This window comes from Bombina bombina, chromosome 4, assembly GCF_027579735.1.
Source record: "Bombina bombina isolate aBomBom1 chromosome 4, aBomBom1.pri, whole genome shotgun sequence".
Classification (NCBI taxonomy): Eukaryota; Metazoa; Chordata; class Amphibia; order Anura; family Bombinatoridae; genus Bombina; species Bombina bombina.
In genome coordinates, this window is record NC_069502.1 from 247811805 (window position 1) to 247837043 (window position 25239).

A 25239-nucleotide genomic window follows, 5' to 3' on the forward strand; every position below is an offset into this window, starting at 1 on the left:
TGTTAAAAAATACAGGGTTTGGTCGGATTTATTTCAATCCAATGTATTCTATTTGGATAAAGTAGTGATATCTTGGGTTTTGAATTAATTATTTTGGAGTCAGTTTTTTCAATTAAGGTTAGTATAGGTCTGATATAGCGTATGTAATACGTGGTATTTATTAACCTTATACCACTGTATTGATGACTCTATTATTCCTTGTCTATTGTTCTTAAGTTACAGTCGGTCTTGTCTTACGTGGTAATACGTGGTATTTATTAACCCTATATCACTGTATTAAGGACTCTATTATTCCTTGTCTATTGATCTTAAGTTGTAGTCGGTCTTGTCTTCCTAAGTTCTTTGTTGAACATACATGTAGTAGTGCAATTTTGTAGAAACTAATTTTAAAGTGATATGCGGCAGAGTCTAGTTTGTCTTGTTATAAATATTGACGTTTTGGACTTTGCAAATTCGATATCACTGTTGTTGCCAGAATGATTTTTCAAATATGGAATGAGTGATGTTCTGTATTTAAAGCTTTACTTTGAGTAGTCAACTAATTCTTTTACTAACAGCTACTATCTGGATATGTTATAAGTTATGCCTGATATATTGTAAAGGCATATCTTCTCCCCTATTTTCTCAACTCAGCACATCATCGTCTGAGAATTAACTATCCATGATATCAACCAAGATCACCATAATTATTGTTATCTACAAACATTAACATTTGGGAATTGGTCAGTTGAAAAATTCAGTAGATATCACTACTTTATCCAAGTAGGATACATTGGATTGAAATAAATCCGACCAAACCCTGTATTTTTTTAACATTGTATATATGTAGATTTATGTGTGTGTGTTTTTGGTTTTTTATTTTAAATTTCCAAATAAAGGTTATATTTTAAATACTTTCCAGCACTCCCACTCCATAGTTATTCAGTCTGTGCCCAAATCTTGCCACCCTAGATTGGGGAAAGAGTGCTATTCAGGTGCACAATTTTTCAATCCAAGGATTGATTTAGAGTGTTTCAGCAAATCCCTCATCCCTACCTCAGAACATTGTGAGGGAGTATCGGATACGGCAACTAAAGCGTCAGAAGGCTCAGCATTTGTTCTTAACCCAGAGCTACCACGCTTCCCTTGCAACCCTGGCAGTTTAGATAAAACCTCTTTTAAGGGTAGTATTCATAACTGAGGCCATATCTTGCAAGGTGTAATTAGAAGCACTAGAAGTACTTGGCGTCGCTTGTGCGGGTGTTACTGGTTGTGACACTTGGGGAGAACTAGATGGCAAAACCTGATTTCCTTCTGTCTGAGAATCATCCAATGCCAAACTCTTAGAAGTCAAAATATGCTGTTTGCAATTTATAGATATATCAGTACAAGTGGGACACATTCTAAGAGGGGGTTCCACAATGGCTTCTAAACAAATTGAGCAATGAGTTTCCCCGATGTCAGACATGTTGAACAGGCTAGTAATGAGACAAGCAAGCTTGGAAAACACTTTATTTAATGAAAAAAACACAATTTTGAAAAACGGTACTGTGCCTTTAAGAGAAAAAAGACATACACAAACAGCAAAAATGCTTAAAATTGCCTCAAATTTTTCGAAATTTTTACAGTACACCCACTAAGTTATAGTAAGATTGCACCACAAATATCTAAGCAATATACCCCCAAATGAAAAAAACGGATTGACAAATGTCTAAAACCGGTAAAAAAAAAACCGCTCTGCTGTGGCCCTACCTGCCCTTAGGGAACGATTCCGTGGGAATAAAGCTTCGATTGGGCCCCAGAAGAGTACCAGGACCTCTGCAGACATTGCTTGCTGCTTGCCTGCATCAACTAAGTGCGCAACTGAGGCGCGAAAATAGGGCCCCGCCCCTCTCACTCGATGTAGCTGGGGCCTACACAAAAACCTTTTTTTGAAAGCCATGTGGGTTATAAAACCCTTAAATAAGCCAAGTGTACCCTCAAACATATGTCCCATAAAACACAAACGTTTGCCCAATATATTATACACAAACTGAGTGCCCATAAGATTAGCCCTGTATGTAAGCTAGTAATGCCCCTTATATAACTAGGATTACTGCTTACCCTTCCCCTAATGAGGAAACTGTCAGCCTTTCTGAGTTAACACAGTCTCTGCAGAAAAAATGACTGAACATACCTCATTGCTGTATAGCAAGAAACCGTTCTTCACACTTTAGTTATCCTGTACTCCTCAGCTTCTGTGGGAACAGCAGTGGACCTTAGTTATAAATGCTAAGATCATCATCCTCCAGGCAGAAATCTTCATCTATGTCCTGTCTGAGAGTAAATAGTACAACACCGGTACCATTTAAAAATAACAAACTCTTGATTGAAGATTAAATAAAAACTAACAGTTTAACACCTCTTCTCTTTACCCTTCCAGCTTAGAGCCAGCAAAGAGAATGACTGGGGGTTGAGTTAAGGGGGGAGCTATATAGACAGCTCTGCTGTGGTGCTCTCTTTGCTACTTCCTGTTAGGAAGGACAATATCCCACAAGTAAGGACTCGGTACATCTTGCAAAAGAAATTAAACTTTCATGATTCAGATAGGGCATGCAATTTTAAACAACTTTCCAATTTACTTTTATTATCAAATTTGCTTTGTTCTCTTGGTATTCTTTGTTGAAAGTGAAACCTAGGTAGGCTCATAAGCTAACTTCTATGCCCTTGAAGGCAGCCTCTTATCTAATTTTTACCATTTTTCACAGCTAAACAACACTAGTTCATGTGTGCCATATAGATAACATTATGCTCACTCCCTTTGAGTTATTTATGAGTCAGCACTGATTATCTAAAATCCAAGTCTGTCAAAAGAACTGAGATAGGGGGCAGTCTACACAGGCTTAGAGATACAAGGTAATCAGAGGTAAAAAGTATATTAATATAACCCTGTTAGATATGCAAAACTGGGGAATGGGTAATAAAGGAATTTTCTATCTTTTTAAACAATAAAAATTCTCTGACATATTTGGTTAAAAAGGGATGTTGAAAGGATTGACAATAGGGAATACAGTTTTACCAACACAGTTAAAATCGGAAAGGGTGGAACAGAGTACTTGGTTGTCCAAAAAATGTGGAGATTGTATGTGCAAGGCCTATGGCCATGTAATGTTCAGAGATACCTTTGAGAGCACTAGGACTAGTCAAGTATTTCAACAGAAATATTGCATGAACTGTAGTTCCGATATATTTAATAACGTGTATAGACTGTAGAGTTCAATAAGTAGGACTTACAACAAGGGAAATTATCACAATGCTTTTAACATTCGGCCTGTTTTCTTAGGGATATACAAGAAGAAAAAAAGTGCTCTAGAAAGTAAAAACCCCCCAACTAAGTGCATTCATTTAGCAAAGTTACTTTTACGTGTTTTTAAAGGAAACTTTTATTTTATAACACTATTGTTCTCCTGAAAGGCTCCATTTGTAATGGCCTCAGTTATACATGGCATCAGTTTGATTACAACATGTGATTAGCTTTATTAGCTTTTTTACAGGTCAGTTGGACAAATAGTACAATGTTTACCAAGTAAAATCTCAAGCGGAACCTCAAGCGATGCTGCCTTTAAACAATAATGTCGGCACTTTTGAATATTAAACTAATGAGGTCTGCACTCCCTGGAAGCTCAGCCCATTTTATTATGTCATGGTTTAAGTTAGCAGAAAGGTATTTATTATACAAAATAAACCAAAAGGAGCAATTTCCCATACATTTTAAACTCTGCAGGTGGTATAACAATTCATTGTAAACGTTTACTTTCCCTTTAATTGGTTTAGTATTTTCCTGCCTGAAGGGTTATATTTTGCTGTCCATGTGACTGCAGGAAGGAGTTCATTCTCTTGATGAAACAGGTAAGAAGGGGTTAATCATTGCTCTCTATGTTACTGGCTGTAAAGAGTCAATCAATACTTAATGCATTTGTCAAGAAGAGGCTATTCAGTGCTCAGCATGTGTCTGAGAGGTAAATATTAATTCCAGCTAGAAATGGATTAGCAGTATTCTGTGTGACTGAAATGAGTTGATTCATTACCTCAGCAAATGGTATATGGAGCTGAATAGTTATGGTGCCTGGCATGAAAACCATAACCACTGCTATGTTTCTGCGGGTTTGGAGCTAAATGTTGGTATATGAGAGAGTGTCAATCGCACAGTGAAATGACTCCCTTTTAGCAATGAATTGTAAATGCTTCGAAAAAGACAAGTATTTAACCCTGCAGCATTTTTTTTACAGACATAAGAATGTGTTGTTTTGTTTTTTGCTTTTATTTACCAGCTTGCTAAAGTGAATTATAACTACAGTTTTATTCTCAATTTTTCATCTAGGGTCCTTGAGATTTCCATGGTCTCCACACAGGATTATATTTCATTCTGAAAAGTCTGTATTGCACAATGGCACTTCAGGATAAGGAGAAACAGATATAGTACTCCGTGATACACTCTTCAGTTTACACTTTGTATTTGGGGTAGATCAATTCATTTGGAAATCTGATTTTTAAAATCTATTTTGTTTTAATACAATGTACAGTAAAATGTCCCTGTGTTAGCAAGTTAGCTGATTAAAGGAATTAATTTCCTTCTGTGGGATAAGAAACCAGAAACGTTTCTTTGGTGAGAGTATACAATTTCAATTTATTTACTTTATCAAATTTACTTCATTCTCATAGTGTTCTTTGTTGAAGAGATTCCCGGGTAGGTTGCAAGCACATTTTTGGAGCAGTACATGACAGGAAACACTGCTGCCACCTAGTGCTCTTGCAAATGTATAAGTTACAAAACGGATGCTATATATTGCTCAAGTCGTGTGTACGCTCCTACACCTTCCTACCTACTATTCAACAAAGGATGTCAAAGGATGAACAAAGTAAATTTGATAACAGAAATAAATTGGAAAGTTTTTTTTTTAAACATTTTACACTATCTGAATCATGAAAAATGCGGGGGAGGTTTATGTCACTTTTCTCACAGCTCAGGGTGTGTTTAATAATCCTTGTGTAGGACTCGCAGATCAGTCTCACTAGATTGCACTGGAATACAAATCAAACTCACTAAACCCAGAATGAAAACTGAGGTGAAACAAAAGGCCGTATAATAACTTATTGCATTTCCATTTGTATTTATTTCAGATAGAGGATTTAGCAGATTCCTGAGCTTCCCTGTTAACTCTCACAGCCGCTGTTACAGAGAACCTCATTACATTCTATGGGAAGCAGCTTGCCGGGAATATCCAGTTTCAGACCCATTTCTCATTAATTCATTCAGGATAGCCATTTCAAGCCTAAAATATGTTCACTCACAGACCCGAAGCTCAGTGTTTTTGCAAGTGTTTTATACCAGATATGTGGGCGAGATTACGAATGGTGCGCTAACTGTTGAGCACAAACGATAACATAAATTATGCTTACCTGATCATTTCATTTCCATCTCTGGTAGAAGAGTCCACTGCTTCATTTATTACTTGTGGGAATTAAGAACCTGGCCACCAGGAGGAGGCAAAGACACCCCAGCCAAAGGTTTAAATACCTCCCTCACTCCCCTCATCCCCCAGTCATTCTGCCAAGAGAACAAGGAACAGTAGGAGAATATCAGGGTATAAATGGTGCCAGAAGAATAATATTACATTTAGGCCCCCCCCCCCGGAGAAACGGGCGGGAGCAGTGGACTCTCCTCCCATAGATGGAAATGAAATTATCAGGTAAGCATAATTTATGTTTTCCATCATAATGGGAGGAGAGTCCACTGCTTCATTCATTACTTGTGGGAACAAATACCCAAGCTCTACAGGACACTGAAAAATAAAAGGGAGGGTGAAAGGAGGCGGACCCTATACTGAGGGCACCACAGCCTGCAGAACCTTTCTTCCAAAAGCTGCCTCTGCTGAAGCAAAAACATTGAATTTGTAAAATGTTGCAGAAGTATGTATACAAATCTCCATAGAAGCCTCGTTCTTAAAGGCCCAAAAAGAGGCCACAGCTCAAGTTGAATGAGCCGTAATCCTCAGAGGAGGCGTACGTCCCGCTGTCTCAAGGCGAAACAGAGGACATTCCTCAACCAAAAAGATAAGGAAGTCGAAGAGGCGCTCTGACCCCCACGCTTCCCGAAAAGAAAACAAACAGAGAAAGAAGTTTGTCTAAAATCCTACATGGCCTGAAGATAGAACTTCAAGGCACAAACCACATCCAGAATTACGTTGAAAGGAACCACAATCTCTTGATTGATGTTGCTAATTGACACAACCGTAGGAAGAAAATCTAACTTGGTCCGTAGAACAGCCTTATCAGCATGGAAAGCCAGATAAGGAGGGACGCATTGCAAGGCAGCAATCACAGATACTCTGCGCGCAGAAGCAATAGCCCATAGAAAAGGAACCTTCCAAGACAATAATTTAATGTCTACTTCATGCATAGGCTCTAACGAAACCTGTACAAAAGCTAAAAAACAAGATTTAAACTCCAAGGAGGAGCAATAGATCTAAACACAGGTCTGATCCTAGCAGAGCCTTAACAAGTGACTGCACATCAGGAAGCTCAGAGAACTTCTTGTGCAGTAACACAGACAGGGCCGAAATCTGTCCTCTCAGGGGACTTGCAGAAAAGCCCTTCTCCAGTTCATCCTGGAGAACAGAATAAGTAGGTCCTCCACACCTTATGATACATGCGACGAACAACCAGGTACAAGCTTGAATTAGAGTAAGAATAACTGAACTCTCAGAAAATACTCGCTAGGACTAAGCGTTCAATTTCCATGCAGTCAGCCTCAGAGATCTAGACATAGAAGAAAAAAGAGACCTTGGTCAGCAGATCCCTGCGACAAGGTTCCGCGAGCCATATCCTTTGCGGCCAAGGCAGAATAATCAGTATCACTGATGCCTGCTTGATTCGAGCCACTACACTAGGAAGTAGTGGTAACAGCAGTGAAAGATAAATTAGATTGATCTTCCAAGGCCTGTTAGCTCCGCCTGAGGATCCCTGTACCTTAACCCATATCTGGGTAACTTGGTAATGAGATGTCATAAGATCTTCCTCTTGCAAATTTCCACAAACACTCGGGATGGAGAGACCAATCCCCTGGATTAAAGTATTGTCTGCTGAGGAAATCCGCTTCCCAGTTGTCCACATCCGGAATGTGTATTGCTGACAGCGAATAAATGTGGGTCTGCGCCCACTCCAGAATTCGAGATACTTCCCTCATAGCTAGGGAGCTACTCGTTCCTCCCTGATGGTTGATGTAAGCCACCAAGGATAAATTGTCTGATTGGAATCTGATAAACTGGGACGAACCCAGCAGAGGCCAAGCCTTCAGAGCATTGTATATTGCCCGAAGATCCAAAATGCGATCGGGAAGGAGCTTTTCCTCCTGAGTCCATAGGCCCTGTGCCTTCCTGGCACCCCAAACAGCTCCCCATCCTGATAGACTCGCAACCGTAGTCACAATCACCCAGGATGGTCTTGAGACGGACATCCCTTGGGACAAGGGATCCGGACAAAAACACCAAGAGAGCGATTCTCTCGATCGGTTGTCCAGAGAAATTTTTTGAGACAGATCTGAATGATCGCCGTTCCACTGCTTCAGCATGCACAATTGCAACAGTCTCAGGTGAAACCTGGCAAAGGAAATGATGTCCATGCTGGACACCATTAGACCAATCACCTCCATACACCGAGCCACAGATGGCCTTAAGGAGGTCTGGAGGGCAAGACATGTCGAAGCAAACCTGCAACGTCTCTGGTCTATTATAGTACCCGAGAATTCTACCCTGGTACTTGATGCAAGAGAACTCTCTCTAGATTTATCTTCCATCCATGGGATCGAAGAAGACAAAGGAAAGATTCCGAATGGTCCACCCTCCGAAAAACTTATTTGAGAATGCTGCGTTAGCTGGGAATCAAACCCGGGTCAACTACTTGGAAGGCTGCTATGCTCACCACTATACCATCTAGACCAAACAGAAGATCAATAAACTGGAAGTGCTGGTCCAGGAACGCAAACCTTAGGAACTGGAAGAGGTCCTAGAGGATTGGTATTTGAAGGGAGCATCCTTCCGATCTGTCCTGGTCATGAATTGCCCTTCTCAAATGAAGGGAAGAATGGACCTATTGTCTCCCTCTTGAACGAGGATACATTTAAAAACTTGTTTAAGCACTAAAGGTCCAAATCAGACGGGAAGTTCCCTCCTTCTTTGGAACCATGAAAAGGTTTGAATAGTATCCCAAACCTCTCACTGCGATAGGCACCGGGACAATAACTCCTAAGAGGACAGATCCTGTACGCACCCCAGAAAGACTTCCCGCCATTCTGGTCAGGAATACAGGATAGAAGATAGAAGGAACTGCCCTTGGGTGGCTGAGACTTGAAACCTATCTTGTAACCCTGAGCTATGACCTCCAGGACCCATGGATCCTGCACGTCCCTGAACCAAGCGAATGAAAAGAGTGACAGTCTGCCCCCTACACGATCCAGAAGAGGACCGCCCATTCATGCCAACTTAGACTAGGTGTGCTTCTTGCTTTGCTTGGATTTATTCCAGGAATGAGCCGGCTTCCAAGAGTTTGTGGTTTTCTCAGGCTTAGCGGAGGACTGCTGACATAGGCTTTATCAAAACAAAAATTGTCCCTTAGATTGATCTTCATATTCTCTTGCGGTAGAAGGGCACCCTTGCCTCCTGTGACCGTGGAAATAATTGAGACCAAGCCTGGCCCAAACAAAATCAGTCCCTTAAAGGGGAGGGAAAGAAGTCTAGACTTAGAAGTCATATCCGCAGACCATGACTTCAGCCAGAGCCCGACGGACCTGAACAGAAAAAGCTGAAGTCTTAGCATTTAGGCGAATAATCTGCCTAATAGCATCACATATAAAAGAATTAGCAACCATCAAGACCGTAAATCTTTCCTGAGTAATGTCGAGGGGAGTGCAATATGTAACCTTTCGCTTGCGCTTAGCAGGGCGAGGTTAAGCATTAAAAGCCGCAGACACCGCCGTCTGAACTGCGCAGTAACGTCTGGAGAAAAAATAGCCCACTCCAGATAGAGAATCAGCAATGCTATGGGAAACTGCATGTGTAGAGAGATAAGCATGTAGGGTACGCACCTCACTGGATGACAACTTCTCAGAGGTGGTCGGCTCAGTGGTATCAAACATATTTGATATTATCACATTATCAAGGCATATGGAATATAATTGAGGGGGCGGTACTAAAGCCTCCTTACAATATAAACCGGAATTTCTCTTTAGGAATAGAGGGAGTGCCCTCTAAGTAACAGAATCCTCCATCGCTAGTGCAATAACCGGAGAACTATAGAAATAAAACATTTTATTAAAAAAAACTGCACCTTTATATCCCAATAGCTGGGGCACTCCCCACCTTCCATGACCCAGACAGTACAGAGAGTTAGGACTCCTCTCTGATAGACACCCGGTCAGGAAAGAGGGAAAGAATCACATGGTGCACAATGCAGAACCTTCCCTGCTATGAGAAAAAGTGCTCCAAGGCAGCTTGTAAGCTGCATGGCTCTCAAAGTGAAAGTGAAACCTGTATATTCCATAACAGCCTATGAGCCCATAATATCTCACACATAAAAGCAGCATAAAATCAAATAAACATATAAGATTATTCCCCCCTGTTCAACAATCCCCCTCAGGAGATATTAACCCTTGATTCTATACAGATAAAAGGAGTCAAACTGTGACCCTGTCTTCTAGCATTATCATATGTGTATAAAAAATGAAACTATCTTACCAGAATCTATGCCGTGGAACAGGAACACTGCCTTTTAAGTGTGACAGGTTAGTAGTATTGCTCCTGACATGGACTTGAGAGCAGAAAACAGGCAGCGAAACTCGTCAACGCTGATTGCTTATGGAGCTGTTAATCAGAGTCGTGATGGTTTCACAGAAAGACTCTCCCTGCATTTCCGGACTCTAACTTTTATCCATGCTCTCACTGAGAGGCTGACAGGATTACTTAAAACTCCAGTCACATTACGAAGAGTACTACCCTCCATAAGAGACCACTCTGTATCATCTGACACTTCTCTGCCAACCTCCTGTGACGAAAGGCAAAGAATAACTGGGGGATAGGGGAAGTGGGGGGGAGGTATTTAAGCCTTTGGCTGGGGTGTCTTTGCCTCCTCCTGGTGGCCAGGTTCTTAATTCCCACAAGTAATAAATGAAGCAGTGGACTCTCCTCCCATTAAGATGGAAATTGGGTTTATCATGGCTGTTTACGTGCGTTGGAAGTAGCGTGTGTATTACAAGTTGAAAGTAAACACTTTCGCTCAAGCACTATTGAATTTATCGCGCGTGGGGATAGCGCTACCTCAGAACTCTGGTTAATTGTTAAACTCAAATAAAAAGTTGCACAAAACACATCAAAATTACATTAAAAGTACAGTTACATTCATAATAACACCACCTAATATTTTTTTTTAAATTGAATACAAAAGTTATAAGTGCTCAAAGATATGAGGTTTCAGGTGTTAGAAAAAAAAGGCAGGCAAACGGCTTTAACATAGAGATACATACGTATATATGTCTAAATATGTATATGCATGTTTATTTATATGTTTATATGTGTGTACATAAGCATTTATATGTGTATATATGTATTTACAGACATATATACACATATAAACATATAAATACATAAGTATTCATATATAGGGGCCTATTTAATAAAGTGCGAGCGGACATGATCCGATGTTGCGGATCATGTCCGCTGCACATCGATAAATGCTGACAGCATACGCTCTCGCCATTATCATTGCACCAGCAGTTCTTGTGAACTGCTTTTGCAATGCCGCCCCCTGCAGATTTGCGGCCAATCGGCTGCTAGCAGGTGGTGTCAATCAACCCGATCGTATTCAATCAGGTTAATTTCTGGCGGTCTGTCCGCTGCCTCAGAGCAGGCGGACAGGTTATGGAGCAGCGGTATTTAGAAACACGGGGCACCAAGCTCCGTACGGAGCTTGATAAATATGCCCCATAGACATAAATAAGTGCATTGGAGCCCTTTGCAGTCAAGTAGCTGAAAACATGTAAAAGCATATTTATGCAATGTTCATATTTAATAAAGTGTTATACAATGTTTGTAGTGTTACAATGTTTGTAGTGTTAGTGTAAATATTTCACATTCTAATGTTCTTCACATAGTGGAATATGTTCTAAGTATTTATAAATAGATATTCCTATATATATATATATATATATATAGTGCTGTGAACCTGGCAATATCGGTTTCAAGTGTTTGGGCAAGTGAAGAACTGCATCGGCCATATGCATCGCAGTGAGACACACCGCGGATGAGATCCTGTCAGGTAATACCCGTTGAGTGTGTGAAGAAAGCGAAGGTAAGCCATGCAGTAATAAGCCTTGCACCCTGAAGTTTCTTGTATTACTTGCACATGGGATTGGAGTATCCAACAGGGAATTGCCTTTCTTTGACTCTCACATAATTGTTTATAATCCGGTACCGGATAAATATATAACCATCTGAGATATCAAGGACGGTATTCTGTTTATCAATAACCGGAGCGTGTTTTTAACACTCAAGTGCCCAGTAGCAGAGATGGACTTTCTCATGAGCCGGCTCTAATCCTGAATATGCTAACAAGAACCATACATCAGTAGTGCACTACATTTGAAATTTGTAATTGGTTTATTGCCATCTTTTCAGCATGTGTCTTTGGCTATGTTTTTAATAAAAATGTATATGTCCAGCATACCTGTTTAGGATATCATTTTTAATTATATTGTGAGGGTTGTGTATGGTGCGGCCTGATATCCGCTTTAGCTCTCTAGATTTGGTAGAGCTCTTTCTATGTAATTTGTTTATATTGAATTTCGGATAGCCAGCACATAACTCTATACCCATATATTATCTGAGTGCCCCCTACCCCAAGTAGCAAAAAAAAAAAATATATATATATATATATATATATATATATATATCTGTATATATCTATACCTATATATAATCATCTATTTATATAGGTATAGATACATATTTTGCCAAAACAAATGATATATATATATATATATATAAATATAAAATATGTATTTATGAATAAATAGAACATATTCTTCTATGCGAAGAACACTGTATTGTGAAATATTCATATCTCACGTTGGGTTAGCGCACTTGAGAAAATGTGATCAGGTTTGCACGCAAGTAGGGTGTTAGTTTTTCTCCCCACTTTTCGTGCTCTAATGAAGTCTATGGGGCAATAGGTTAACAGTCGCAATATTCTAACTTCAACATTTTGCACGCATCAGTGTTAGCATGCGAGCAAAAACATTTTACATTCCAATTGTAATACACACGGTAACTGATGTGTACAAAAAGTCAAATTTGAGCACAGTTAGCACGTGTGCAGGAGTGATAAATAGCACTCCGCTCGTAATCTAGGCCATGTATTAACATACAGTAACAAAGATCTTTAGCAAAATTGCAAAATAATATATACTTTTAACTTTCTTTTATGGTTTCATATTTCTTTAGAGTATATACACACTAGGCAATTAGATACAGTTTTGAGATTTTTCCAGTTGGGCCTGCTACCATTTCAGAAATCTCAGTTATTATGGATCAATTATCACATTTAGGGGCTGGAACTGCACAATGCAGATCAATAAGAATTTATAAAAAAAGTCAACATAAAATAAATACAGGATTGCTGTAATCTGGTATAGAAATTGTTGTGTTGATTGAAAGATTGTAAAATATTTATTTATTATATGCTTTGACAAACAGAAACACCCCGTATTGCCCTGTGTCAGAAGGTATAACTGTGGTTCTGCCTCTGCTTATTAGTCTTATGGGTGTATGAGAATAAAATCTGTTAAATAACCAACCCACTCTGTTAGTTAAAGCTGTAGTTCTCTGTGATGGAAAGCGTGTTCCTGCTTGCGTGACTTTTGGGAAGTCCTGCTAATTGTTCATTTTCAGCAAGCAGATTCTTTGATCTGTTTAGCCTGTCAGCAGTATTCTTCTTCATCTTTTCTTCTTTATTTAGTGATACATTCCTGCTGAGATTCCCTTCAAAAAGAGAAAAAAATAACTTTAGAAAATAAATTTAATTAGTAGAATAGATAAGTCAGTGGCACTATGTAATACAGTAACTATAGAAGTACACGTATACCTGGCTTTATAGGGCTTCACTAATACAGAGCTTCACTAATACAGTGCTTCAGTAATACAGTGTTCACTAATACAGCGCTTCACTAATACAGAGCTTCACTAATACAGCGCTTCAGTAATACAGTGTTCACTAATACAGCACTTCACTAATACAGCGCTTCAGTAATACAGTGTTCACTAATACAGCACTTCACTAATACAGCGCTTCAGTAATACAGTGTTCACTAATACAGCGCTTCACTAATACAGCGCTTCAGTAATACAGTGTTCACTAATACAGTGTTCACTAATACAGCGCTTCACTAATACAGCACTTCACTAATACAGCACTTCACTAATACAGCGCTTCACTAATACATCGCTTCACTAATACAGCGCTTCACTAATACAGCGCTTCACTAATACAGCACTTCACTAATACAGCACTTCACTAATACAGCACTTCACTAATACAGCACTTCACTAATACAGCACTTCACTAATACAGCACTTCACTAATACAGAGCTTCACTAATACAGCACTTCACTAATACAGTACTTCACTAATACAGCGCTTCACTGATACAGCACTTCACTAATACAGCGCTTCACTAATACAGCGCTTCACTAATACAGCGCTTCACTAATACAGCGCTTCACTAATACAGCATTCACTAATACAGCGCTTCACTAATACAGCGCTTCACTAATACAGCGCTTCACTAATACAGCACTTCACTAATACAGCGCTTCACTAATACAGCGCTTCACTAATACAGCACTTCACTAATACATCACTTCACTAATACAGCACTTCACTAATACAGCGCTTCACTAATACAGCGCTTCACTAATACAGCGCTTCACTAATACAGCGCTTCACTAATACAGCACTTCACTAATACAGCACTTCACTAATACAGCACTTCACTAATACAGCACTTCACTAATACAGCACTTCACTAATACAGTGCTAATATGGAGCTGAAATTCAAGTTTTAAGGATTTTGAAACAGTATTGTACTGATCATGACATTGTGAAAAAGGCGACAGGCGCCATGATGTTATGCGCAGTTTGGTCTGTTACAGCATTGCAGAGCACTCCGTAGGGCCTATCTATCAAGCTCCGAAAGGAGCTTGACGGCCCGTGTTTCTGGCGAGTCTGTTATGAAGCAGCGGTCACAAAGACCGCACCTTGTTTTACTTTACAGCGGTTTTCACTTTACAGCGAGGCTCCGGTCCCTAACCCGCTGTATGAGCGAGGTATACCTGTATGTGTGATTGGAGGGAGGCTAGCAGGAACCTAGTGATGTAGTGAAAGAGATGGACTTTGTCTAGCTAGGCGGGAACAGACATGAGCTACTCACACTGTTCTACCAACATTATACAGCATCTGTACACTACTCACTGCATATTACTGTATTCTCTCCTGTTCTCCTCACATTACAATGGTTAGAACTATTGAATGTTGAGCCGTGGAGCAATATTTTTTTTCCGTTCAGTTATCATCAGTTATTTGTAGAGTGCCAACAGATTCTGCATCGCTAATGGTAATTAATACTAGTGGTACTACTACTTTTACTGCTGATACTACTAATAGCACTAAAAAAGGTGAAAACACTGATTTATATACAAATTTGAGAAATAAAAAGAAATTGTATTCATCTATTTTTTAGAAAACCAGCCTCCCTGCACATTAAAGCAAATATTGGTACTGATTCACAATATATGATTTTTAATTTGCATTAAATGATGCATTGCTATGTCATATTTCTACAAGTCATTAATTAAAAGAGTGAGAACGTTTTTTACACATATACTTGCTTGATATCAGGAATTTGGAATACAGAAAATAACATAGAAGACAGTTACATTAAATGAGACAGTATAGTTGCTAAAACAGCATCTATGCTGTACTAACAAATAAATCATTCTGCTTTCCCAGAGGTAAATTATTTCATAATTTGTTTTCAAATTGTTGCAAAATGACCCCATACCTCTAAGTATACATAACTGCAGAGGGTTAAACATTCCTATAATAGACAGAGCAGTCTCTAGAGTACAGATAGTAAACATTTCACAGTTTAATTGCACGTCCTAATGAGTGGCTCATTCTTTTTAATTAACAAGCATGTGATCAACTACTTGAAAACTGGCTTGTTAATGTTAGATGGGGGATGGAGAAAAGAGCCATCACTGCGGTGAGGGAGGAGAGACTAATGTCTTTATTAACCCATTCACATTGATTTACCTGCAAGCTGATGACATTCTTCCTTGTGAAGCGTATTCCATACCCTTTTCTTGCATAGTTTGCTACAAGTGAATACACAATAGCAGCGAGAACAAGGGGTCAGCTTTACACCCACAGAGCGGCCGCATGCATAGCAGTACTTGAAGAAGGTTTGTCTAAGGAATGGCATAAAGAGTTAATTAACACAAATATGTGATAGGGTTGCTACCTTTAGTTCAGGCCAAACCCAAACACTCTTGTGCCATGCACAGCGCACTATATATAATAGCACATAAACACAAACCTGTACATAGATATTCACACTCACACACTCTCTATCTCACACACACATATTCTCTCACACACTCTCTATCTCAGTGATTTTTAACCTTTTTTTTGCCGTGGCACACTTTTTTACATTAAAAAATCCTGTGGCACACCACCATCCCAAAATTTAAAAAAAATCACACATTGTAGCCTAATACAGCATATATATATACACACATACAAACACACACACACATACTGTATGTATTGTGCTGTTATGCCATGCCTCCTACAAACTACCCCTGCACTGGGAGTAAAAAAACAAGCAAAGTTTAAAAAATATGTCACACTGTTGTCAGTCTGCCGTGGCACACCTGAGGATCTCTCACGGCACACTAGTGTGCCACGGCACACTGGTTGAAAAACACTGCTCTATCTAACACACTAACACTCTCCCACACACACAGTCTCTCTCACACATTAACACTCACACATTCTCTCACAGACACACAAAGACACTAACACACACAGTGTCTCTCACACACTAACATACACACATTCATTATCTCTCTCTCATACACACACAAAGACACTAACACTCACACACACACACACACACACACAAAGACACCAACACTCACACACAAAGACACTAACACTCACACACACACACACACACACACACACACAAAGACACCAACACTCACACACAAAGACACTAACACTCTCCCACACACACAGTCTCTCTCACATATTAACACTCACACATTCTCTCACAGACACACAGACACTAACACACACAGTGTCTCTCACACACTTACATACACACATTCATTATCTCTCTCTCACACACACACAAATACACTAACACTCACACACACACACAAAGACACTAACACTCACACACACACACACAGTGTCTCTCACACACTAAAATACACATTGTCTCTATCTCACACACACAGTGTCTCACACATTAACACTCACACTTTCTCTCTCTCTCTCACACACACACACACAAAGATACTAACACTCTCACACACACACAGTGTCTCTCACACACTAACATACACACATTCTCTTTCTCTCTCACACACACACATACACAGTGTCTCACAAACTAACATACACACATTCTCTCTCTCACTGTTTCACACAGACTTACATACACAGAAAGACACTGAAACACAGACACACACTCTCTCACACACAAAGACACCTACACAGACACACTCCTACACTCAGACACACACAGGCAAGAGAGAAATAACTGTAGGCATGTGCAATATGTTGCAAATGCACAATGTCACCTTTTTTGGGTGTGGCTGTTTCCCACCACACCTGGACTTTGCATTTCCGGGTCTTACTCAGATTAAAACCAGGACACACACATGGAAACAAGAACTGCCAAGGTCATTCCAGACAGATGGCAACCCTAATGTGAGAGCATAAAAAATATCTCTTACTGAGGTGATGAGGCGTCCGGTTCAACAAGTGCCTTTTTGCTGCTCCCCTGGGAACACTGTGGTGTTTTGCGTAAAGCAGGAAGCCCTAAACAAAAAGATTTATAACGGTCAGATAATGCAAAACTAGAGATAACCTGCTGAGAAAAGGACAAATGTCTTTTGTGCCCAATACAAGTACTTCAAAGTTACTTTTTCTAAATGTGCATAGTTATATCAGCAATTAAGTACAAAATTGCAAAAAATCAAAATACAAAATGTTTTAAAATGTTTAATATGTCACTTTGTTAGTACTGCAGGTTTTGCAAATCAATAATAACCCCCTGCTTTAATGAGTATATTTATCTCATCTCCATTGTTTGTGTCCAATCAGGGCAAACTGTAAATGAGTTTGGGCACTGCTCTAAGCAATCAATGGGCAGTATGAAGTCAAGTCAAGCAATTTGCAGTATACATGAGTACAGAATCTGAGCTCCAGCCCCTCTAGAGTGTGTGAAACAAACCATCTGCGGAGATATTTAAAGCAAATAATCACATAAATAATACATATTGCAAGGTTGTTATATTTTCCTTTATAAAGGACCAGATTACATCTGGAGCGCTACTGATAGAGCTGTGTTCCCTATCAATACAGTGGGCCTGCACTATGTATAGCACAGAGAGTCTGGTATTACAAGTCAACCATTAAACAGAATAACAAGAGAATGTTTAGCATGGCCGACAGCTCTTTAGTATGCCGCTGCACTAAACATTCCTTGCAAGATAAAGTTAGCGCGACTGGAGACCTGAAGTAAAGTGTTAGGGCTACAATAAAAGTACATTAAATTACATGTAAAGCATGTTAGAATAAAATTATTACACACACACACACACATATATATATATTAAAATATCTGGCGGCCGATTTATCAAGCTCCGTATGGAAATCTACCCCTAAGTATTTGTTTATTATTGAAATAAATGTATAAAAAGTATGTTAAAGTGATATGGTATATGACAAGGTGTTGTACTGGTAAGAGTTTAAAGTTATATTTATATTGTGCAGGGAGCAGATGTCTGTACACACAGTTACTGTGCAGGGAGCAGACGTCTGTACACACAGACCTAGTTACTGTGCAGGGAGCAGATGTCTGTACACACAGTTACTGTGCAGGGAGCAGACATCTGTACACACAGACCTAGTTACTGTGCAGGGAGCAGATGTCTGTACACACAGTTACTGTGCAGGGAGCAGACATCTGTACACACAGACCTAGTTACTGTGCAGGGAGCAGATGTCTGTACACACAGTTACTGTGCAGGGAGCAGACATCTGTAAACACAGACCCAGTTAATGTGCAGGGAGCAGACGTCTGTACACACAGACCCAGTTACTGTGCAGGGAGCAGACGTCTGTACACACAGACCCAGTTACTGTGCAGGGAGCAGACGTCTGTACACACAGACCCAGTTACTGTGCAGGGAGCAGACGTCTGTACACACAGACACAGTTACTGTGCAGGGAGCAGACGTCTGTACACACAGACCCAGTTACTGTGCAGGGAGCAGACGTCTGTACATACAGACCCAGTTACTGTGCAGGGAGCAGACGTCTGTACACACAGACCTAGTTACTGTGCAGGGCGCAGACGTCTGTACACACAGACCCAGTTAATGAGCAGGGAGCAGACATCTGGGGCCCGATCCGATAAAAATCGTCGCCCGCAAAAGCCGGCGACGCCAATATTTGCGCTGGTTTGGTATCCTATATACGGCGTAACTTAGAAGTTACGCGCGTATATTTCTGCCGTCGCCCGTAGTTTTTTGGGCCATAGGCAGGTATACCAAACCAGCGCAGTTTGGTATCCAATATACAGCGTAAGGACTTACGTGGCAAAAATGGAGAAATCTTACTCCATTTTCACCTCGCCACAAAAAGCAGCCGTAAGAAGTCTTACGCTGACTATTGGAGCCCCGTAACTCCCTAAACTAGCTAGAAAATAAACCTAACACCTAACGCATGCGCAATGTCTATCTAGCTGTCACCCGCAATCTGCTAAATAAAACCTAACACCTAACGCATGCGCAATGTCTATCTACCTGTCAACCGCGATCCCCCGCCGCAATCCCTAATAAAGTTATTAACCTCTAAACCGCCGCTCCCGGACCCCGCCGCCATCTACATAAACTAACCCCCTACTGTGAGCCCCTAAAACCGCCGCCATCTACCTTATCTATCCCCTAATGTGAACCCCTTACACCGCCGCCATCTACCTTATCTATCCCCTAATCTGACCCCTTACACCGCCGCCACCTATATAAAAATTATTAACCCCTAATCTAATCCCCCTATACCGCCGCCAGCTATATTAATATTATTAACCCCTAATCTAATCCCCCTAAAGTAATAAACTCCCGGACCCTGCCGCCACCTAATAAAGTTATTAACCCCAAAACCGCCGCTCACGGACCCCGCCGCCAGCTATATTAAATCTATAACCCCCTAAAGTGAGCCCCTACCCCGCCGCCATCTATTTTAAAATTATTAACCCCTAATTTAATCCCCCTACCCCGCCGCAATCTATATTAAATTATTTAACCCCTAATCTAATCCCCCTACCCCGCCGCCAGCTATATTAATATTAACTGCTAATCTAATATCCCTAAAGTAATAAACTCTATTACCAGCCCTTAAAAGGGCCTTTTGCGGGGCTTTGCCCCAAAGTAAACAGCTCTTTTGCCCTATAACCTGCCCTCCCTACACCGCCGCCACCTATATTAATAGTATTAACCCCTAATGTAAGCCCCTTACACCGCCGCCATCTCTATTAAAATTATTAACCCCTAATTTAATCTACCTACCCCGCCGCCAGCTATATTATCTATATTAACCCTAAGTATATTATAGTTAATATAGTTATTACATTATATATATTAACTATATTAACCCTAAATATATTAGGGTTAATATAGTTAATATAGTAACTATAGTATTTATATTAACTATATTAACTCTATCTAACCCTAACACCCCTAACTAAATTCTTATTAAATAAATCTAATTCATATTATAAACTAAAATATTCCTATTTAAATCTAAATACTTACCTATAAAATAAACCCTAAGATAGCTACAATATAATTAATAATTACATTGTAGCTATGTTAGGGTTTATATTTATTTTACAGGTAAATTGTTAATTATTTTAACTAGGTATAATAACTATTAAATAGTTATTAACTATTTAATAGCTACCTAGTTAAAATAATTACCCAATTACCTGTAAAATAAATCCTAACCTAAGTTACAAATACACCTACACTATCAATAAATTAAATAAACTACAAATATCTATCTAAAAATACAATTAAATAAACTAAACTAAATTACAAAAAAAAAACAAACACTAAATTACAAAAAAAAAAAAGATTACAGCAATTTTAAGCTAATTACACCTATTCTAAGCCCCCTAATAAAATAATAAAGCCCCCCAAAATAAAAAAAATTCCCTGCCCTATTCTAAATTAAAAAAAGTTCAAAGCTCTTTACCTTACCAGCCCTTAAAAGGGCCTTTTGCGGGGCATGCCCCAAAGAATTCAGCTCTTTTGCACTTAAATAAATATACAATACCCCCCCCCCAACATTACAACCCACATACCCCTATTCTAAACCCACCCAAACCCCCCTTAAAAAAAACTAACACTACCCCCCTGAAGATCTCCCTACCTTGTCTTCACCCAGCCGGGCAGAACTCCTCATCCGATCCGGGCGATGTCTTCATCCAAGCGGCAAAGAAGAAGTCTTCATCCCGGTGATGTCTTCATCCAAGCGGCGGCAAAGTCTTCTTCCATCCGGCCGATGTCTTCATCCAAGCGGCGGCGAGGTCTTCATCCATCCCGGCGATGTCTTCAAGCAACCGGAATTTTCAATCTTCTTTCTTCGCTCCGCCGACGCGGTGCATCCATCCAGGCCGACGGACTAACGACGAATGAGGTACCTTTAAATGACGTCATCCAATATGGGGTCCGTCGAATTCCGATTGGCTGATAGGATTCTATCAGCCAATCGGAATTAAGGTAGAAAAATCTGATTGGCTGATTGAATCAGCCAATCAGATTCAAGTTCAATCCGATTGGCTGATTGGTTCAGCCAATCGGATTGAACTTGAATCTGATTGGCTGATTCAATCAGCCAATCAGATTTTTCTACCTTAATTCCGATTGGCTGATAGAATCCTATCAGCCAATCGGAATTAGACGGACGCCATCTTGGATCACGTCATTTAAAGGTACCTCATTCGTCGTTAGTCCGTCGGCCTGGATGGATGCTCCGCGTCGGCGGAGCAAAGAAAGAAGATTGAAAATTCCGGTTGCTTGAAGACATCGCCGGGATGGATGAAGACCTCGCCGCCGCTTGGATGAAGACATCGGCCGGATGGAAGAAGACATCGCCCGGATCGGATGAGGAGTTCTGCCCGGCTGGGTGAAGACAAGGTAGGGAGATCTTCAGGGGGGTAGTGTTAGGTTTTTTTAAGGGGGGTTTGGGTGGGTTTAGAATAGGGGTATGTGGGTGGTGGGTTGCAATGTTGGGGGGGGGGTATTGTATATTTATTTAAATGCAAAAGAGCTGAATTCTTTGGGGCATGCCCCGCAAAAGGCCCTTTAAGGGCTGGTAAGGTAAAGAGCTTTGAACTTTTTTTAATTTAGAATAGGGCAGGGAATTTTTTTTATTTTGGGGGGCTTTATTATTTTATTAGGGGGCTTAGAATAGGTGTAATTAGCTTAAAATTGCTGTAATCTTTTTTTTTTGTAATTTAGTTTAGTTTATTTAATTGTATTTTTAGATAGATATTTGTAGTTTATTTAATTTATTGATAGTGTAGGTGTATTTGTAACTTAGGTTAGGATTTATTTTACAGGTAATTGGGTAATTATTTTAACTAGGTAGCTATTAAATAGTTAATAACTATTTAATAGCTATTATACCTAGTTAAAATAATTAACAATTTACCTGTAAAATAAATATAAACCCTAACATAGCTACAATGTAATTATTAATTATATTGTAGCTATCTTAGGGTTTATTTTATAGGTAAGTATTTAGATTTAAATAGGAATATTTTAGTTTATAATACGAATTAGATTTATTTAATAAGAATTTAGTTAGGGGTGTTAGGGTTAGATAGAGTTAATATAGTTAATATAAATACTATAGTTACTATATTAACCCTAATATAATTAGGGTTAATATAGTTAATATATATAATGTAATAACTATATTAACTATAATATACTTAGGGTTAATATAGATAATATAGCTGGCGGCGGGGTAGGTAAATTAAATTAGGAGTTAATAATTTTAATAGAGATGGCGGCGGTGTAAGGGGCTTACATTAGGGGTTAATACTATTAATATAGGTGGCGGCGGTGTAGGGAGGGCAGGTTATAGGGCAAAAGAGCTGTTTACTTTGGGGCAAAGCCCAGCAAAAGGCCCTTTTAAGGGCTGGTAATAGAGTTTATTACTTTAGGGATATTAGATTAGGGGTTAATATTAATATAGCTGGCGGCGGGGTAGGGGGATTAGATTAGGGGTTAAATAATTTAATATAGATTGCGGCGGGGTAGGGGGATTAAATTAGGGGTTAATAATTTTAAAATAGATGGCGGCGGGGTAGGGGCTCACTTTAGGGGGTTATAGATTTAATATAGCTGGCGGCGGGGTCCGTGAGCGGCGGTTTTGGGGTTAATAACTTTATTAGGTGGCGGCAGGGTCCGGGAGCGGCGGTTTAGGGGTTAATACATATTTTATTGTTAGGATAGTGAGGGGGGATAGCGGATAGAGGGTTAGACGTGTCGGGTTATGTTTGGGAGGCGTGTTAGACAGTTACGGGAGTATTAGACTTTAGTCAGGTTTTGTAGGCGCCGCCAGTTTCTAACGTGGCGTAAGTAACTGGCGACTCCAGAAATTTGTACTTACGCAGATTTCTGGACATCGCTGGTTTGTGAGACTTACGGCACTTTAGAAACTGACGGCGCCGTATATTGGATAGCTCGAGTTGCGAGCTGAAACTGCGGGCGACGCGGGTTCCCTCGCTTGCGCCGCAAACTACGCCGTATATCGGATCGCGCCCCTGTACACACAGACCTAGTTACTGTGCAGGGAGCAGACGTCTGTACACACAGACCTAGTTACTGTGCAGGGAGCAAACATCTGAACATATAGACCCAGTTACTGTGCAGGGAGCAGACACCAGTACATACAAACCCAGTTACTGTGCAGGGAGCAGACATCTGAACATACAGACCTAGTTACTGTGCAGGGAGCAGACATCTGAACATACAGACCTAGTTACTGTGCAGGGAGCAGATGTCTGTACACACAGACCTAGTTACTGTGCAGGGAGCAGACATCTGAACATACAGACCCAGTTACTGTGCAGGGAGCAGACGTCTGTACACACAGACCCAGTTAATGAGCAGGGAGCAGACGTCTGTACACACAGACCCAGTTACTGTGCAGGGAGCAGACATCTGTACACACAGACCCAGTTACTGTGCAGGGAGCAAATGTCTGTACAGACAGACCCAGTTACTCTGAAGGGAGCAGACGTCTGTACACACAGTTATGGTGCAGGTTAAAGATGTCTGTACACACAGTTATTGTGCAAGGAGCAGACGTCTGTACACACAGACCTAGTTACTGTGCAGGGAGCACACACTCACACACATTTTCAACCTCTCCCTCTGCACCTGTATATTTCCCTCATCTCTGAAACATGCACTGGTCACACCTTGATCCAACCTCCCCATCCAACTACAGCCCTATTTACCTCCTACCTCTTGCCTCAAAGCTTCTCGAAAAGCTAGTATATGCACGCCTATCCCATTTCCTTACATTAAACTTCCTCCTTGATCCACTGCAATCTGGATTTCGTCCCCATCACTCCACAGAGACAGCAATTGTTAAGGTTACCAACGACCTACTTACAGCAAAATCAAGAGGCCACTTCTCTCTGCTTATCCTCCTTGATCTGTCCGCAGCCTTTGATACTGTTGACCACCCTCTTTTGCGCCAAACCCTCCAATCCTTCAGCATTTGTGACACAGCCCTCTAGTGGTTTTCTTCCTACCTGTCAAACCGTACCTTTAGTGTAGCCTTCTCTGGGGCCTCCTCTGCCCCGTCACCACTTTCTGTCGGGTACTGCAAGGCTATGTCCTTGGTCCCGTTCTCTTCTCAATCTACACGTCATTAGGTTCCCTAATTAAGTCCCACGGTTTCGAATATCATTTGTATGCCAACGACACCCAAATCTACTTCTATGCACCAGACCTATCTCCTTCCTTGCTAACCCGTGTCACTAACTGTCTTTCTCACATCTCTTCCTGGATGTCCTCTCACTACCTCAAGCTAAATCTCTCCAAAACTGAGCTCCTTATTTCCCCCCTTCTTCCAAAATCTCCACCCCCAATCTCTCTATAACTGTTGAGAACTCCATCATTACCCCTACCCCGCATGCCCGATGTCTTGGGGTCACATTTGACTCAGATCTTTCTTTCACTCCTCACATTCAGTCCTTGGCTAAAGCCTGCTGCTTCCACCTTAAAAACATCTCTAAAATTAGACATTTCCTTACACAAGACACAACTAAGATTTTAATCCACTCTCTCATCCATTTCTGCCTCGATTACTGCAACTCTGTCCTCTCTGGTCTCCCCAGCTGCTGCCTAGCTCCTTTACAATCCATAATGAATTCCTCTGCCAGGCTCATCTTCCTTACACATCGCTCTTCATCTGCTGCACCTCTCTGCCAATCCCTTCATGGGCATCCTCTTGCCTCTAGGATTAAACACAAAATTCTCACTCTGACATACAAAGCCCTCAACTGCACTGCTCCCCCCTATATCTCAGACGTTGTCTCCAGATACTCTCCCTCCCATCCCCTTCGCTCAGCTCATGACCTCCTCTCCTCCTTTCTTGTTACCTCCTCACACTCCCGTTTACAGGACTTTTCCAGACTGGCTCCCATCTTGTGGAACTCTCTGCCTAGCTCCACAAGACTCTCCCCTAGTTTTGAAAGTTTCAAGCGCTCCCAAAAGACTCTAATGTTCAGGGATGCATACAATCTACACTAACCTTTCTTTATACCAGTTCCTCTCCTCCATAGCTATCTCC

The 25239-nt window shown here is 40.6% G+C and overlaps 1 protein-coding gene across 1 annotated transcript in view; it reads right to left on the reverse strand.

Moving 5' to 3' along the window:
• Positions 1-12715: 12715 nt before the first annotated feature.
• ANKMY1 (ankyrin repeat and MYND domain containing 1) overlaps positions 12716-25239 on the reverse strand; it is a gene marked incomplete at its 5' end in the record, with an annotated part of 176442 nt that continues 163918 nt past the window's right edge. The window contains 3 exons of the mRNA XM_053711515.1: positions 12716-13046; positions 15379-15533; positions 17091-17175. Coding sequence (XP_053567490.1) covers positions 12871-13046; positions 15379-15533; positions 17091-17175 — 416 coding nt within the window. The remainder of the gene's footprint in view (positions 13047-15378; positions 15534-17090; positions 17176-25239) is intronic.